Here is a 19536-nt window from a genome sequence, read left to right on the forward strand (position 1 = left end):
GAAATTTATGCACGCAAATTTCGCGGCACTTCCTGCAATCTCTGCTGCTGTCCCATCATTGGAGGAATGTCAGTGGTGACGTTCCTACCTGCTGATTAGCTGCTGCTGCTCCGGAGTTCTCCTATCAAAAATCCCCATTTTAAATGGTTGACAACTTGCGATCCGATCGTAGCACAGTACAAGTTAAACAAAGGAAAGCTTTTGCAGTGCGCGCCCCCCCTGGGATGGTGGAGCGCCCCCCCTGGGGGGCGCGCCCCACAGATTGAAGAACTCTGTTCTAGAGATACCAGACTTGAAGATCTCATCTCTTCCCAATTGGAAATTACACTTATAAAATGTAATAAGGTAATTCCAATGTTATCCTATGGGAGAGATAGACTTGCTGTACTGAAAGGGTACTATGAGAGATTTTCACTACCAGGACAAGTAAAACTTAAAAGTAATTGTCCTGACTTTTAAATACATTGGGCCCGATTCACAGAACTAACTTAAGAAAAAATCCTAAACTTACTACCATTTTGGTATTCACAGAAGGCACTTACTCATTTCGGTATTCACAGAAGTTAGGAGTCCTAACTTTAGGTTGTGTGAGACGTTTGGTGGCAAACGTTTGGTAGCAAATATGCCTGGTGGTCCTTCATGTGCCAGGATGACCTCATGCCTCTGTAGATATTGGGGGTAACTATATGGGTGCACCTCAGAATTAGTTTAGTGAGTTTCTTGTTATTTATGGACATATCTAAAAACCTTGAGCTCTGATGATTTAACTTTGACTGTAAAGCTTGTGGATCTGTTCCAGGTTTCTACATCTGTGTGTTTCTATAAGGCTTGAGACTGCTTGTAATGATGCATCATCTCTGTGTGCTTGTTTGGTTATCTTCTTTTTGATTGAATATGGATATGTCTGCTTATCAACATTTCGCTGCATTCTTCTGCAGCAAATGGTGTGGCATCACACAAGTCAAACGGAAATCCGAACACAAAAACAGTAGAGTTCTTGTTCTTGTGCTTACCCAGACTGTGGACAATGTTAAACTATTAAACTTGTAGATGGAGGCGCCGATCCTTCGAGGCATCATTATTTTTGGGTTAAAAAATGGAAATTAGGCTTGATGATCAGTGATGGGGGTTAAATGCCTATCGTAAACAAATAGATGGAAGTGCTTGTAGTACCACATGACTTGCATCATTCAGTGGATTTCTTTGTTTATAATGTCCTGAATGCATGGTGCCATGTGTATATCTCATTGAATTTCAAGATTCTGGTGGTGCCTGTTGAAACAGATTCAGATTTTTCTCCCTCCATTTTGTTTAGGGATAGGCATAAGGACACCCCAAGTTCCACGGTGTCCTGCTTTTGCAGGTTTTCAAGTTCTTATTCAACTTGTTTTTGGAACCTGAATGGTATTCATCTGAAGTACTAAGCCACGTACGGCAGTATTTCATCTATGTGTAGATGAAAATATCCCATTAATTCATCCATGTGTAGATGCAAATATCCATCTATGGTTCTTCCAGTACCCTGAAAGTCCTCAGGGAACATTCAGCCGACATCTGTGTCTGACACCTTGACAACCAATTAACGTATGACCTAATGAAGGTATATTCTGACTGCATATCTAAGGCTGAGAGGCATCTAATACCAGCAAGAGCCTCTACTTCATAGATATCTGTTTCAATGTAGTGAGAAGTATGGGAGAGTTTTGTATGCAGCTGGCCTAGATATGTGAGGGGTTTGCATGTGCCGTCAAATTAAAATACCTTTACGGAGGGTTTGGAGCATATCCATCAAGAATATGTTGGGAAATTAATAGATAACAGTGTGTTTTAAACATTTTAGGGCTGCAACACAGGTGAACACCAAATAGAAACTAAATGTCATTTTACTGGGAAAGTTGGGAAGGTCCCACAATTACTTTTACTATAAGGTTACATTTGAACTAAAGCACCAGCCAACACTGCATGAACATAAAACAGGTGCTGACAGTGGCATACACCCCATATAGTTACATGTAGGTTGTGCAAAATGTGTTGTGGAAAAGGAGATCTTCATTAGACATTACCAAGCAACCTTCTTAGAACAAAACCCTGAAATCTTGTTTCTGGACCCCTCCTTCAACACTAAGAATGGCGCTATAATCAATAACCTAATATTCTTCACAAGAAGAATAGCCAAATGGCAGTCTGCCTTCTCTAAGCTACTTACCATCCATGTCCATAAAAATATCCTCTACGGAACGAGGATAACAACAACACCCGCACCAAACCTCAGAGCCACCCTGAACATAACATCCTACAAAAATGGCACTGTTCTTCTTCAAGCAGCTAACAAGGACCTAGAACTATTCAATATATACTTTCTCGCCCTAAAAACCCACACCATCTCCCCACCCAACACACCACAGGACCTATCCACACCCTCCATCCCCTCATCTTATGAAAATTAGAGTCCCCCACCCCTACCCAGAACCTATGAAAGAGGCAACAACTACTCCCCTCCTTTAGAACTTGTATCACCTACACCCTCAAATGGAATCATCTTTAAAACCAACAACAATGCCCCTCCTGTTATGTCCAATCTCTGACCTTCACATCTCCACCCTCTGCCACCTCCCCTATCCCCACTACTCTCACTCTCCTCCTCAACCCTCTACCGACCGCTGATGACACCCATCATGACACGGGCACTCTATTGAGTCAGATTAAAGCCCACAGCCAGCACATACCCCTATTATTACCTACCACCCTGCTCCCACTCCCAGCTACATACCCACCACACTGACAACACAGACGTCAAACCCCTCAGCAACACTCCTCCCAGCCCTCCCTGCCCGCCGATCCTGTCTCCTCCTCCCAATGACCCTTCTGAACAAGACCCACTCATAGCCCAGTCCTACCTCACATCTAGGAAACTACAAAACGTTATATTAGATATAAAAAGCATCCTACTACTTGCTGAAAACTCTCTTTCCAAACTTACCCATCATCAACACTCTCTAGCGGCAGTCAACAATGTGATAAAAACTATCCCCCTGCCTCTGACTAATCGACACCTACGCACTTGCAAACTCCCCAACTACCTAACAGACCTGGAAATCCATACCCTTTTACTACTATACAAAACTCCTACGAGCCCCATCACACCTGAAGCAGATCTCAACTACCTAACGGACCTGGAAATCCAAACCCTTCTACTGTCATACGAATCCTCCGCTTTCCACATCACTAATGAGGAAGAATTCTCTATTCTCCCAGTCCCCATCAACCCAAACAGAACATCCCATCCAAAACAACAGAAACCTCCAATCCATAACCCCCAACCCCGAAATTCACAAACCGAACGTAAAGAATTCCTCAAAACCGATCTCCTGCCTTCTCCTAAACTGCAGTTCAGCCTTAAAACGCGCCTCGGACATCGCCAACCTCACCCTGAACATGAAAACGGGCATAACCATCCTCACGGAAACTTGACTCAATGAATCATCCTCCCCATGCCTAGACCTTCTAGTCCCCCCAGACTACAACATTATTAGACTAGACAGGGCTCTCAAAAAGGGCGGAGGACTAGCCTGCATTAATCGATCCAACATTACCATCTCTAATTTTCACTCCGAACCCATGGACCCCTGTGAATACCTTGGGATCTCTGTCAAATCAGATAACCACTCCCACAAACTACATATCTTCTACCATCCCCCAGGTAAGAATGTCACCTATCCAGGACAACAAGTGTCACTGTTGTAAAGATCTGATTGAGGATATTTGTCATCTGCTGTTCGTATGTCCTCTGTACACTAGCTCCCGACGTAAGTGGTTAAAACCAGTGTGCACAAATATGGGGACACGTAGTTGTAAAGAGGCCTTAAGAATACTCGAATCAGACTGTACACCTTGTATGGCAATTGCTGTCGCAAAATGTTTAGGGTGGGCCTGGATTATACGCTATCGCACTTTAAAGCCTTCAGAACCTATCAATGAACCTCTGACACCTATTAATGTATAATGATACATTTTAAGAATCATGTTTATATCTGAAATGTTCTAATTTATTGTTGTTGATAGTTTTAACTTTGTAATCGACAGCATCATGGTTTAATGAGTTTTTAACAATAATGATTTTTATCTAGTAGTATTTATGGCATGGGTTAGGATGTTTACATGCTTTTATGACTTGCTGTCGAATAAAGCTTTGAAATTTGAATTTGAATGTAGTATTTACAGACCAACTTATGGAAATCATTACTACAAACTCTACCCCTCTTTCCAACGACATATTCCTCTGCGACTTCAATCTCCACTGGGAAAACCCCCTTGACAAACAGGTCAATGTGTAGGAGAGTAGGATCTGCTTCACATGGGTACCCCCACTTTTTGCTGGTGTTTCACTGTTTTTCAACCTTAGTCTGGCTGTGGCCCTGCTAATCAGGACCCCAGCCTAGCTGCTTCCTCTCTAAAATGGTTTCCATGTACATTAGGTACATTAACAATTGGATTCTGGAGTGCCTTATAAGCCCCTAGTATATGGTATACTATGTACCTATGGCATAGGTACCTCAGAGGCCTACCAGGGGCTGCAGCATATATTATGCCACCCCTGGGAAGCACTCCAAACTGGCACCACAGGTCTGCGACTGCAGCCTGGGTAAGGGTGTGCTTGCACCCCTTACTGTGGTATAGGCTACCTATATTACTACCCTATACAGACACATATAAACCTATAAGCCACTCCTATGGCAGGCCTTGACAATCCTGAAGGCAGAGTGCTTGGTCTTATGTGAGAGGGTGCCCAAGCATGAGCTGAGCCCCTCTGCAGCTTTCAGAAATACTTCCTTATGGCTGTTCTGTGATACAGCCATACCATATACTCTTAAGTGCATTATAACCTCGTGGTAAGTGCTACCTTTGGGATGGCTGCATCAAAACATGTTGTGTTTGGTGTCAAACACTTTGCAATACTACCCCCCCGCCAGTTCTGGCGGCGGGCGTAACATTCCACCCTTCTAGAGGGAGAGACGTGTTCACACTGGCTAAACCCGATAGGACTTTCCTGAGCCCTGGCATCACAAAATGGATGCCTCTGCCACAGACAAGGGTCTGGCCTCCTGCTGCTGACTGAAACTCCGGCAGGGGAGGCCTGGACAATAGGTTTCCTGTCGAGGGGAGGTGTCCCCACCTCCCCAGACAGGCTGATGTGTATTGGGGCTGGGCGGGAGCACTCTCTGGTGCTTTGAAGCCCTGCACTGGGGGCACACTTGGTGTCCCTGTGCATACTCCAGTTCAAACTGGTTGCAGGGGCTACCTGCCCCTGCTCTGGTGTGAAACTGGACAAAGGAAATGGGTGTAACCACCCCTCTTTCCTGGCCCACCCATAGGTGGGGCCTTAGAGTTAGTCCATCCCCTAAATTTACTATAAGTATAGGAATCCAGTCCCTAGGACTTTAGATTGCCCTGGATGAAACTCTGCAACATACATACCGGACCTTCGACGTTCTATCCTGACTAGAAGGCTGAAGAGATCTCCCTTGGGATCAAGGAGTGACTCCCCTGCTTGGCAGGCACCAAAGAAGCAACTGACCGGTCTGCAATTCTGAAGCTCCCACCGGACGCCGATGTCTCTGCATCCCCAGAGGTGAATTTCCAGACTTCCCTGAGGCTACCCTGAGTCCACAGCAAAGCTGAGGCCCGTGGCTATCGTGGGTGACGTGGAATCTTGACCCCTGGACACCGTGAACTTTTGCATCAACACTATCTTCCTGGTCCTCCTCGAAGTTGTGCTTTGGGCTCCGAGTAGCCCCAGCCTTGAGCACCTCCTGCACTGAAGATTGTTGGCCTCCATTCCGCGAGTGACCCGTGGGCCAGCTTCAAGTGCGACCGCTCAAGGCTCCTTTGGATCACTAGCCCATTGGCTAGCAGGTCTCCACGAAGGCGACTCCTTTTCTGATTGGGCTTACCTGGTTGCTCCATATGTGCCCCGACTTACCCTTGCTGGGTGAGTCCCTCAGACCTTGCTGGTCTGCACCGCAGTCCTTTCTCTGAATTCCAGTGACTTGCAGTTGCCAAGGCTTGTTGGGTCCATTCTGGTCGCCGACACCGCAGCACTCGACAGACTTTGTGGAACAGCTCGAATCCGGCTCATGGACTTCATCGAAGCCTCCTCGACCTCGTGGCTGAAGAGTCAAAACACCCATCAACTCACCTGAAGCACCCGACATCTGTGGGCATTGGTCTTCCTGCCCTAGGTCACTGGCAAGTGACCCAGACTCTGTCCCCTCTGCTTTCAGGTTCCTAACATGCTAGATCCAGGCTTGGATCTCTCCAGACACTTCTCCTCTTCACGGCAGCAGCAGTTCTTTGCAGGCTTCCATTGAAATTGACGACGCGACCCGACACCAAAAGACACCTATGCACCCGGCTTCCCTGGGTGAGGTAACTCGAATACTCCGGTGCTCTCGTGGGTGCTAGCCCTAAGTCCAAAAGGGTTTGGTCCTGACTCGATTAGAAGTGTCCCTAATCTTTAAAATTCCAACCGCGACATTGCCCATAGAAGATAATAGGAACCCGCAGTTGTGTTTACACACTGCATACAGTCCCCGTGGGGCCCCTGTGTCACTACCTTGGGTGGTTCCTTGGGGTCCCAGCGTTTCTAGAGGCAGTAGGTCTAGTGCCTATTCCAGTTGTGGTTCTTATACCACTTGTTTGGTATATGGTTTGGTACGCCCCTAGGGCCCAAACGTGTATTTGTGCTTTCACTGATGCTTGCTCACTTGTAAACTAAGTACTTCGAACTCCAGTCTCATAAAGAGACTAGAGGGGTGTGTTCTATCTTAGATACATATATTTTGAATATATACCTGGTGTGGTTGTCTTTTCATTTGATCATTCAAGAGATTATAGACTGGTAAAACAAGCTGCTTTACATTCCTTCAAGACTTAGCACCAAGGCTGCTCTCCATAGCTACCACTAGGATAGCTTTCATATAAGGTTGTCTTTAACTATTCACCATAAGGGATTGTTTGGACTGATACAAGGTGCCCACTAGAACTAGTGGACAGCATATATCAGGCCACCTTCTCACACAATGCCCTAAAAAACCTTCCTAGCAGACCATTCCTTGATCCAAGCTATCTCAAAGCCCACTTACTCATAGGGTGCTACTCTTGACTGGCTCATCTCTAAACAAAATACGATTGAATCTATCTTGATCACCCCTTCACATCATCACCATCCATATTTCCTCCGCTACCAAGAAAACTTTCCTGCAACAAAACAAGCCCAAACAATGGATAAGAAACACAAATAACCTTGTCTGGCACAACCTAGCCTCCCACTATGAGAAAGTCCTCATCCCCCCCAACAACATGTCTGACATCAGTGACCTCACCGATCACTATAACTCCCCAATGACCAAGGTCTTTGAACAAGCTGCTCCACCTAAACTCAAACGAATTCCAGTCAAAGACAAAAACCCATGGTTTAATGGAGCCCTGAATACAGTAGGACGTAAACCTAGATCATCAGAACGGAAATGGAGACAACATCCCTCCCCTCTCCATCTTAAACTACTTCAGAAAGCTAGAAACGTCTGTAACAAAAGTATTCTACTATCTAAAAAAGACTTCTTTAGATCAGAACTAGACAATGCCAAGAACAGACCAAAGAAACTCTTTGAAATTCTAAAACAACAATCTAATAAATTGGCCAAATCCTCTCTCCTGACCTTGAAATCACAGCTTAGCAGCGAAGAATTTTCTTCATTCTTCACAGCAAAAACGAACTCTCTCCAACTCGAGCTTAACACAGCAGCAACTAACTCAACCACCCCAAAGAACCTTCAAGCTGAAAACCCTGAACAACCCGAGTCATTTTTGCCAAAAAATAACTCTCACTGGCCCGCTTTCCAACTTTACTATCCTAATGACTACACCAAAACTTTAGCAACCATTAAACTTAACAACCCCTTCAAATTGCCTTCCCCACATCTACCAAGTCAACTCCCCTCTCTGGACCAAAATCATCAACGCCTCGCTAGCACAAGGGCACATACCGGACTGCCTAAAAACGGGCCAAGTCACCTCTATACTAAAGAAACAGACAGCAAACCCCTCCGACCCCAACAATTTCTGACCCATAACCAACATTCCCATGCTAGCCAAGGTCCTGGAAAGATGTGGTCAACAGCAACTGAACCAACACATCATGGACTTCAACCTTCTGAACATCCACCAATCGGGTTTCAGAACAGGCCATAGCACAGAAACAGCCATTCTGCATATAGTGGACGACGCCCTTCTTGCTCTTGACCGCAATGAAACCTGTCTATTAGTCCTGCTCGACCTCTCCTCAGCCTTCGACACGGTCAATCACGAAAAAATTCTAAGAACACTAGAAAATAGGATGGGTTTATCTGGCACAGTCCTTCAATGTTTCAAAACCTTTCTGGAAAACAGAACGCAATTGTTCATAGTGAATAAAAATCTTTCTCCCTCCTCACTGAACCCTCTAGGAGTGCCACAAGGCTCTACTCTATCTCCCACCCTATTCAACCTATATGTCGAACCTCTAACCGAACTAGTGCAGCAGGCAAACATAGCCTACCACATGTACGCGGATGACACTCAATTTAACATCAAGATCGCCTCCATTGAAGACATAAAGACGATGAACTTGGCACTCGAAAAGACCATCCTTTGGCTAACGACCAACTTCCTCAAGCTAAACTTGCAAAAAACAGAATTTCTTCTTATTTCCCCCCTAATAACTCCCAGTAGACAAAGGAATGGACCAAGTTGATCACTGCACTGAACTGCACGCCAACTCTTGTGGACTTCACTAATTCAGTTGGAATTACAATAGATAAGAACCTTAATATGCAAACACACATCAACCAGTTAGCTAAAAACGCACACTTTCACCTCAGCTATCTTAGGAAAATGAAACCTTTCATTGAGAACCTGGACCTCAAAACTGCAGTTCAGTCGTTAGTCATCTCAAGGCTGGAGTACGGATGCACCACCCTCGCAGGGCTTCCCAAAATCTCAACCGCCCCTTTAAATCTCAACACCGCGGCATGACTCCTAACAGGATCTAGGAAAGTTGACCACATATCGCCACACCTGCGAGCACTCAACTGGCTACCTTATGAAGCTCGAATCCACCTAAAAATGGTATGCATCACTTACAAAGCGCTTCACCACAATACTCTCCAGTACCTATCCCAAAAACGTACCTTATCTAGAGGAATCAGACATTCTAGGAGCGTTGATAACTTACTCCCGAAACCATCTCGTTTCAACAAGAAAAAAACCTGACAGAGCATTCTCCGGAGCAGCACCAAGAATATGGAATTCTCTTCCTCCCTACATCAGAAAAATCTCCTCTACTCCTCTGTTAAAAAAAGAAGCAAAATCATTCCTTATGTGCAAATTCCTCCCATAAACTATCACACGGACCATTCCTGGTCTACACCCTTAAACTTGCCTCTTCTATCCCTCTAAGGACACCCTCGCTGCTCATGACCTATTGCTCAGAAATACTCTCACGCCTACGACCCTCCGAACTTTGTAAAATTTGCTGATCTTATGTATGCTATATCTTGCTAATTGTTTTATTCGAACTGTGCCCTCATTGTAAAGCGCTCTGATACCCTTCCCTGGGTCTGGTCCGTGCTGTAGAAAACTCTAAAAAATAAAAAATAAAAATAAAAGACAGGCTTGGTGAAGGATAGGTGATTGTATGAGCCCGGGATGTGTCCATGTGAGGCCTGTGGCCTGGCTGAGGACACCAGTTCCACCTTCAGTTAGAGGTGTCGTAGATGAGCAGACAGCAGCAGAGCCTCTAAAGCTCTGACTGGTGGTTTCACAATTTGCATCTAGGATACTGGTCTGATGCAGTCTCAGGGTCTGACATTAGGATGTTGATCAGCTGTCACCCCTGTCTTGGAGATGCCAAATTTAGTGTTTCAGTTCCTGTTGTTTCCAAAGTAATCCCCGACCATTATGCTAGTGCCAACTGGTGCGAGGTCTAGTGCAATATATTTCCTTTATTTCCTTGGTCAAAGGCGATACCAAATAGGTTGAGCCACCTATATCTAATGTTGTTCTCGCCCAATTGGTCTGTGACTGTTATGAATTTTTGCCATTTTAGAAGTGTTGCTCAGGCAAAATCCTGGAAAAGCGTGCAGGAATAGCCCTTGTGCTGGATTTCATTCATGGACCAGTCTGCTTCCAGGACATGTACTTTCCTCTTGAATTTATGAAATTTGGCAAACACATCCCATGGTTTCTAGTCGATCCATCCTACCAATGTGGGCCCACACAATGCACTCTGTCTAGTATAATCAAGGTGGGATCAGTACTTTTCAACTGTGAAAAAACTTCCTGAAAAAGCGCTGAAGATCTGAACCCTCCACCCCTTCTCAAAACCACCTAATGCATATGTTCTCTCTCCTAGATCAATTTTTGAGGTGTTCCACCTTTCTTGTGAGGGCCTCATTTTGAGTATGAAGAGATGTGCAAGTGCCCAGAGCTTGAGGCTCTTATTCTTCAATGCCTCTTGGTCACTTTCTGCCTTTAATAATCCTAGTTCCTACCATCTCCACATCTGACCGCAGCATGGCGATCTTTTCACCAAGTTTGGAACGGAGATGGTTGAGCTCGTCTGTGATGTCCACCACAGGCTCATTCCGCAGCTCCACCTTAAAGCGCCATACTAATCTCCCTTCGAGCAGTACTCTCCTCTCTGGGCTCAGCTACTACTTTCCCTTAGCAAGTGCTTGAACCCACAAATTGGGTAACTTTCCTCTGTGTTTGTTTTTTGGGAGGCATAGGTGGAATTAGGTGGTGGGGGATTCATGCACTGAGATTCCAGGCACATCCTCTAATAGAGTGTGTGTAGGGGCCCCAATGGATATTCTAGAGGATGTGAATCTGTTGTAATGTAGGTACATACTGGCGATCTTGTCCCACCAAATGTTACTACAGGGACCATTATCTTGTCAATCCTATCTACCAAAGTTATAAAAGCCTGTTCAGCATTTATTGCATTATTGCTCCACAAAAGCTGGGATCTCAAGGCAGTTTGCACATTCCCCTGTTGCTGCATGGTCATTGATGTGGGAGGACTATAATCAATAACGTCTCTTGCTCAGGCGGAGATTATGGCCCAGAGGGTGGGGCCAGCCCACAGGTCCGCTAAGCAGCTACAGTCTTCTGGGCCTAACCAACGTTGCCCTCTCTATCCGCCCCGGCCCTCTCAGCTGCCCCCACCAGGCTCAGCGGCGGGTCCTACATGGGCTGAGTCCAGAAGTCCAGCTTTAATTAGGGTGCTTCCCTTGGATTCCCTGCACTCCCTGAGACCCCACACTCACCCACAGCCAGGGAGACTCTGCTGCCAGGTGCCCAATATGTCACTAGGTCGTCCCACACAGGCTCACTGACCCACGCATTGCTTTCACGCAGATCTGCCCAGATCCTATGGGCGACTGCTCTGACTGCGCCTCCAAGGCCTTCTAGCCGTACCCGTTCTCAGGTTCCATTGTGCAGGGCGGCCCGTGGTCCCTTAAGCAGTTGTCGTTGTTCTGCCGCTCCTCCACTGCCATTCCTACAGCCATGAAGTAACCAACCAAGAATCGACCTCCTGTGACCACCTCACAAGATCGCCACCTCTGTAAATTTCAGGAGCGAGGGTTACAAGCCAAATGTGGTATCTATGATCATGGAACACGATCAAGGAGCAGCCATCGTAATCCATGCTGAAGCTCCACCTCCACTACTGTAGTACTGCTTTATTGACACCATCTTATTTTGTGGTATTCTATCTGGTATGGGTGGGGAAGGTTATGATTATGGGGGCCATTAACTACAAGGGGTCAAATGTCATTTCAGAATGTCACCAAATGTATTTCCACCTACCTGATGTACATATTTCTAATTTAATGTGTAGTATCCATCATTAGTGTGTGTAATAAATGTATTTTTCCTTTTTCAATGAGTTATTGAGTATTATAATTGCATGCCAGTGATTACCAGCCCACACCACTTGCCCTGAGTAGGCCTTGGACTGCTCTCCTACCCTGATAAACACAATAGCTGTAATGGGGCGCTTGGTTCCCAGTAAGGAAACACTTGTGGACCTATTACTTGCACAGAATTCACATCCTGCACAACTGATAATAACCCAATCTCTATATAGATAGATAGACAGTCTCCTTGCTCAAGTGAATAAATCCCTTTTAATGCTGGTACATTGTGGACATCGCCCTACAAACCCCTGCTCATCTGTTTTCTTCATTGTTGATTTATTTTAGAAAACATTCAGCATGCACAAGAATAAACTGAGTGAGGGAATGGAAGAACTGCAGTTGTGGACAGCTGAGGAAAGCAGTAAAGCATCAGCGCTGAAGGTGAGAGTAATTTCAGATCCGGTATATGCGAAGGGTATTGGGGCAGATCGAAGAGAGCTATGAAGGTTTCAAAAAGTACAGTTAGAATTAATGTGACTGGTGCTGTGATATTTGCAGACAATCAGAATAGAGAGGTGAGAGACTTTGGCTATCCCTGAGAATCAAATATAGCATAGTTAGAGGTTAGACACATTAGATACTTCTGAGAATCATAGGAAGCAACAACGGTTGCAAGACACAAGTTGATCAGTGGAGAGTTACACAAAGGGAAGAGTAGGTTACACTTATGAGGCATCCCTCAGTGTTATAAAATGAAGAGATGAGTTAAGAATTAGAACTGGGAAGAACAAGTAATCCCATAAGCGTCACACTACGGAGAGACATACAGCAGACACAAGTATGATTCAGTGAAATTTAGAACGAGGTATGTCATAGCCAGAGACACATGAAAGCCCTGAGAGTTACAAGAAGCAGAGATCAAATTCAGAAAAATGAGTCTCCCAGGAGTTTCACGGGAAGCAAATCTGGAGGTCATAGACATGGAAGATGCCCTGTGAGCCATGTGAAGCAGAGTTGGGGGACAGAGACTTGAAGGGTGACAAGAGAGACTCAGGAATCTGTGCTGAGGGTTACAGAAATGGAAGCACCTCTTGCCCAGTCACCACAATATCTGAGGGTCAGAGAAATATACAAAGTAGAACAGAAGCTGAAGAAGCAGGAATCAGAGGAATTGATTTGAGTTTGCAAAGTAACATTCTTGATTTAGTGGGCAAATATTTTTGTGTCTTCCCCCCATGTGAAGCTGTTTCATGAGCCGCGGCTTCCATTACATTGTCACACTAGGTCAAGGTCCCTAAAAGGTCAGAGCACTTCTACCTTTTGAGGCCCCTATCATACTACATAATGACTTTCAGGCTGAAAGTTAACAAGTATCATATTGTTTGCCCCATTTGAGCTTGAATCCCTGGTTTATACCCCTCCAGCTCTCCCCTTGGATCACTGGCGCAATATTGAACACAGCATGTGGAGATACAGAAATATTGTGTCAAAAATATCAATTACAAAACTATTGTTTCCCTATGCTTATAATGGTACAAAACTATCGAAAAAAATATTGTTTCACACTATAAATAAAATACAACGATATTGTATATTATTTATATATACATATAATATGGATGTATGATGATAAAACGTGATCATTTATATCGCAGTACATTACATCACTGTTTTTACAATGTAAGTCGTTACAACGACTTGCGCTGGAGGGCGCTGTACTTTAGAATAGTATGATTTGCTATTCCAACTCCAGCCTACGTAACAGTAGGGAAGGTGTTGGAATAGTAAATGACACTATTCCTTAGTCTAGAGCGCCATCCAGCGCAGGCCTTGTAACGACTTGCGTTGTAAAAGCAGCGATGTAAATGTATTGCGGTTTTTTGACCGAGTTGTAAAGGTCGTTTTTAATATTGTTGTATTTTTTTCCATGATTTTAAAAACATGAAAAACAAGGATTGTATGACTACTATATAGGACCAGTACCGTACATTATAATAATACTATCCTATATATTCTTAAATAAGTATGTGATTTGTTTGCGGAACAGTGTGCTACCTCTGAGCACTACGACAGAATGTTCCTCAATTCTACAGAATACAAATTTGAAAAATGATGATGCATACATTTGTATCCAATATGAAGTAATTTCTGTTTAACAGTTTTTTACTTGTTCTTCTGACCTCAGATAATGTAGTGCGGGAGTGTTTGTTGTAGCACTTCTATTCTACTTTATCTACAAGTAACTGATGTCCTCTTATATTATCAAGAATATGGGCCAACACTTTTACAAACTATTGCAGAAAAAAGGAGGGTGTGGCCACGCTTAACTGATATTTTATGAAATTCCATTTTTATTTGTCACCTCTTTGATATATACATCGTCAGTTTCCGAAGAAAGTTCATTTGTAATTGCTAAATAAAATCAGTTTGAAACCTAGACTGAAATTTTTGCTACGCAAGCATACCTCCCCGTCAGAAAGGTAAACACCACATTATAAGTAAATAGTGCTCCTGGGAAGTATCCCACCCGCAAACTTGACAAAAAGAAGACCGCAAGACACTCTTATTTTTCCACCATGATTTGCACACCGCACAGCATTTATATAAATGGTCCTTAAAATATATAAAAAACTATTTTTACCTTCACAATCCCTGTCCACCACCTTGTGACCACTGTACAGAGTTAATAGTGTTCCTACCCTCCCCTCTACTACTTTGTTTTCCCGTACTCCTTTAGAAATGCATCACAAAATGGCTGACAACAGTGAACCGTTCCCACCCAATAAGGAGCAATCTTGTACTCTAAACACTTTAGCCAATAAAATGTCCATGTTGTTCCGCAGAGGAGAAGGGAATGGCTGCCAACACTTCTACTTTTAATGCTTCACAGCCAATGAACATTAATCTTGGGAAAGTCCTCCTTGGAACACGTCAGCCAATCAGATGTCCCTCCTACTCCGCGGAGGGGAAGTGAATGGCTGGCAACACTTCTACTTTCAATAGTTCGCAACCAACCAACATGAATCTCTGGAAGCTCCTCCTTAGAACACGTTAGCCAATCAGATGTCCCTCCTACTCTGCGGAGGAGAAGGGAATACCTAGCAACACTTCTACTTTCAATAGTTCGCAACCAATCAACATTAAGCCATGGGAGGTCCTCCTTACAACATGTGAGCCAATTAGATGTCCTTGCTACTCTGTGGAGGGGAAGTAAATTGCAGGAAACACTTCTACGTTCGACGGTTCGCAGCCAATAAACATTAAGCTTGTTGTTGGAACACCTCAGCCAATTAAACGTTAATTTTGTTCCGCGCACACATACAGAACACGCCCTCCCACATATTAATTCATTTCCTGTAACAAAGTGACTCTATCCGTGATAAGAGTGAACACTGCATAATAAGTAAACATTATTCTGCATTATATTAAAGGAAGGCCGCAATACGGCGCATTGTTGATTTCCCGATATAATTTCCACAGCCTACTGCACCCTCCTCCGAACATGAGTAAAGCCCCGGGGCTGCGGGGGCCCCAGCAGGCCCCCGCTATTATTTTTTAAGAAATGCCCCCGGGATAGAGAACACTCCCTACCACATATTACTACATTTCCTATACCAAAGTGACTCTATCCGTGATGACAGTGAACACTGCATAATAAGTAAACATTATTCCGCATTATATGAAAGGAAGGCCGCAATATAGCGCATTGTTGTTTTCCTGATATCATTTTCACAGCCTACTGAACCCTCCTCCCAACATAAGTGAAGCCCCGGGACTGCGGGGGCCCCAGCCAGCCCCTGTTATTATTTTTTTAAGAAATACCCCCGGTACCTAGACCACCAAGGGGCCTCATTAAAATAAAACACGGGAACCCGCGACCCCATCGCCAATTGCGATGATTAAAAAAAAAAAGTCTTTTTTGGGCCCTGGGGGTCCTTCTGGGACCCCCTTAGCAGGCCTAGGGGTCAGGGTGTTTCTTTGTTTTTCAGTTTTCTGGTGACTCGCTTCTAACGAGTCACAAGATGGCTGCCAACTCTTCCTGGTTTGGAGTGTTTGCAGCCAATCACAGTGAAGCTCGTGCACGGGACTTAGGCTCCGCCCAGATATCAAAACTTTTATTTTTCAATTTTCTCAGCAAATACTGAACGGATTTACACCATTTTAAAAAAAGGTCGCTTTCTGAACCAAGCTCTACATTTTTACCACATTTGAGGTAATTCTGTTCAGCAGTTTGGGCTGTAGCTTGTTGCAAAATTTCCTATGGAAATTAACAGGGAGAAAACGCATTTTGGGACCCCCCTTTTTTCTCAGCCCCCACTTTATGAATCACCCCTAAACTTTCAGGATAGGAGCTGACCTGGATACACTTTTTTTGGGAGAATTTCAGGAAGATTCGTCAAATGACGCCAAAGTTATTAGCAAATCAAAAAATGCTTTACCTATGGAAACTAGGTTCTAACTATAACTACCTACTGGCGACTGCCAGTAGGTAATATATATATATATATATATATATTCACTGAAAAAACCATAGGTTTCACACACGTTATAGTTAGGAATTAGCATTTAAAAAACCTTGCAAATTCACTTAAAAAACCATAGGTTTCACACAAGTTATAGTTAGCTGTACATTTCACTCGTAAAAAAACAATGAAATTCCACGTTATAGTTAGATCAGGTAACTATAACTTGCGCGCCCACAATAAACTGCTGATGACGTCACATATTACATCACTTATGACATGGTCAGTGACATCACTCATGACATCAATGATGACATCTGAAATGACACATTGTGCATTGCGGTCGCGCAAGTTATAGTTACCTGATCTAACTATAACGTGGAATTTCATTGGTTTTTTACGAGTGAAATGTACAGCTAACTATAACTTGTGTGAAACCTATGGTTTTTTAAGTGAATTTGCAAGGTTTTTTAAATGCTAATTCCTAACTATAACGTGTGTGAAACCTATGGTTTTTTCAGTGAATTTGTATGGTTTTTAAAATGCTAAGTTATGTATTTATTTTTAATTTTTGCGCGCACGGTGCGGTTCGCGCTCCGTGCGCGCGCTGTGGGCACTCTGTGCGCTTCGCGCACCGAGCGCCCACATTGCGCATTTCGTACCGTGCACGCCTCGCCATTTTTTACAAAATATCAATTGTTTTTTTCTCCCTTGGGGGTCCTTAGATTTATATATTAAATGTGATTGTTAATTCATTTTTTTTTTTTTTTTTTTTTTACCGTACGCGTACGGTAAGCTTACCGTACGCGCACTCCGCGATTTTTTTTTAAAATTATTAAATTTATTTTTCATACTTTTTGGTCCTTCGTGAACCCCCTGACGAACGCTAGGGGGTCTGCAACTCTCTTCGTTGCCCCCTTTTCATGTTATCAACCTTTGTTTTTCAGTGCGAGAGACAGAAAATGGCGGCCGATACTTTCTGTTTTTGACCGATTGGAATGTTTGAAGTCATGTAACCACCAATCAGAATTGAGCTCGCGCACGGCACCGTACGCGTACGGTAAGCTTACCGTAAGCGCACGGAGCGCGCTTACCGATATATATATTGATTTAAATGCTATTTTCTCAGGACCTACTAAACAGATTTACACCAGACCTGCAAAAGGCACATCCCTGACCTGAGGACTACCTCTCTGCCCAATTTCAAGTAATTCTGTTCAGCCGTTCGGGCTGTAGCTCGGACTAAAGGTCCTATGGGAAAATGCATGGGGAAAACGCGTTTTGGGACCCCCCTTTTTTCTCAGCCCCCGCTTGACGAATCCCCCCGAGACTTTCAGGGTAGGAGCGGAGCGTAGCGCCCCATTAGTTTTGAAACATTCGCGAGGATTCGTCAACCGGCGCCAAAGTTATTCCAAATAGAATGTTGCGGATTTCCTATGGAAACACGGTCCTAACTATAACTATCTACTGGCGACCGCCAGTAGATAATATTCACTGAAAAAACCATAGGTTTCACACACGTTATAGTTAGGAATTAGCATTTAAAAAACCTTGCAAATTCACTTAAAAAACCATAGGTTTCACACATGTTATAGTTAGCTGTACATTTCACTCGTAAAAAATCAATGAAATTCCACGTTATAGTTAGATCAGGTAACTATAACTTGCGCGCCCACAATAAACTGCTGATGACGTCACATATTACATCACTCATGACATGGTCAGTGACATCACTCATCACATCAATGATGACATCTGAAATGACACATTGTGGATTGCGGTCGCGCAAGTTATAGTTACCTGATCTAACTATAACGTGGAATTTCATTGGTTTTTTACGAGTGAAATGTACAGCTAACTATAACATGTGTGAAACCTATGGTTTTTTAAGTGAATTTGCAAGGTTTTTTAAATGCTAATTCCTAACTATAACGTGTGTGAAACCTATGGTTTTTTCAGTGAATTTGTACGGTTTTTTAAATGCTAAGTTATGTATTTATTTTTTATTGCCATGTCGAGACTGCAGGAATACTCCTTACGTTTACGAACATCGGACGCGGACCTCAAGTAGGTGCAAATTTAAGTTATTTTATTTTGAAGTAAACAGCCACACATACACATATATATATGTATATACACACACACATATATATATATATGTGTATATATATATATATATATATATCTCCAAAACATAGGTCCACCAGCCGTTGCACCTCAACGCCACGGGTGCTTGCTCAGCGCACGGGGAATTGCGCATTTAAATTCCACAAAACAGGTTCTCTAATGCATAGAGCCTTTTCAACAGAGCGCACTCATGAGCCATCTGCATTTACCAAGCAAAATCCAATTTATTTTGGTCCTTTACTGCATCAAAGTTAACAAACGCGTTTCGGCGTTACCGCCTTCGTCAGGACATTGTAGTAGTAGATGGTGATAAATTAATCTGCTCACGACCTTTCTCTAGGGTGATGGCTCAGTTTAGTAGACATTAACAACTGACTAACCTCTCTGCTCACTCATTTTTCCAGGATGAAGAATAATTCTACTGGTGGTGTGTGACACAGTGGTCTGTCCGTTGAGACTTTTCTACTGGTTGTATGCTGTAGTAGTTTGTGTATATCTGACATTTGCACTAAAAATTCTTGCAGGTCCACCAATGGTGGTTTGCAATAAACAGACCCACATTGCTATACTGTTCACCAACTGGGCCGTCCCCTGTTCAGACTCTATCTGTGTTGGGTGTTCCCATTCATTTATGATCTCCTTCTATAGGTTGGCTATGGGGCGTCTGCATACTCCAGGGGCCTCTTCCCTTGCAAGTTCATACACATGAGCCTTCAAATGTGTGTTGGCAGTGGTCTTCAGCAAGGGTGCTACCAGGGCCCTCCTTGTCGAGTCTGGAAGCCTCCCCAACTTGCACGCCTCCTTAGAGGACATCTAGGTTTGTAGCCCCTATCTTAATGTAGGCCACATAGATCTCAAGAGGGAGGCCATCAGGCCCTTTGTCATGCCTGCCGCCCTCTGTATGGTTGACCGATCTCGGTGGGGGTGAAGCCTGCTGCATATATCTGCGACATTGACGAGCAGGAGGCTGCTTGTCATTCTAGTTG

The 19536-nt window shown here is 43.9% G+C and overlaps 1 protein-coding gene across 3 annotated transcripts in view; it reads left to right on the top strand.

Moving 5' to 3' along the window:
* LOC146813676 (E3 ubiquitin-protein ligase TRIM39-like) overlaps positions 1 to 19536 on the top strand; it is a 457192-nt gene that overhangs the window by 131045 nt on the left and 306611 nt on the right. For all 3 annotated transcript variants that reach the window (XM_085610175.1, XM_085610176.1, XM_085610177.1), the window contains exon 2: positions 12306 to 12401. In XM_085610175.1, the coding sequence (XP_085466301.1) occupies positions 12306 to 12401 (96 nt within the window). The remainder of the gene's footprint in view (positions 1 to 12305; positions 12402 to 19536) is intronic.

This window comes from Triturus cristatus, chromosome 6, assembly GCF_964204655.1.
Source record: "Triturus cristatus chromosome 6, aTriCri1.1, whole genome shotgun sequence".
Lineage (NCBI taxonomy): Eukaryota > Metazoa > Chordata > Amphibia > Caudata > Salamandridae > Triturus > Triturus cristatus.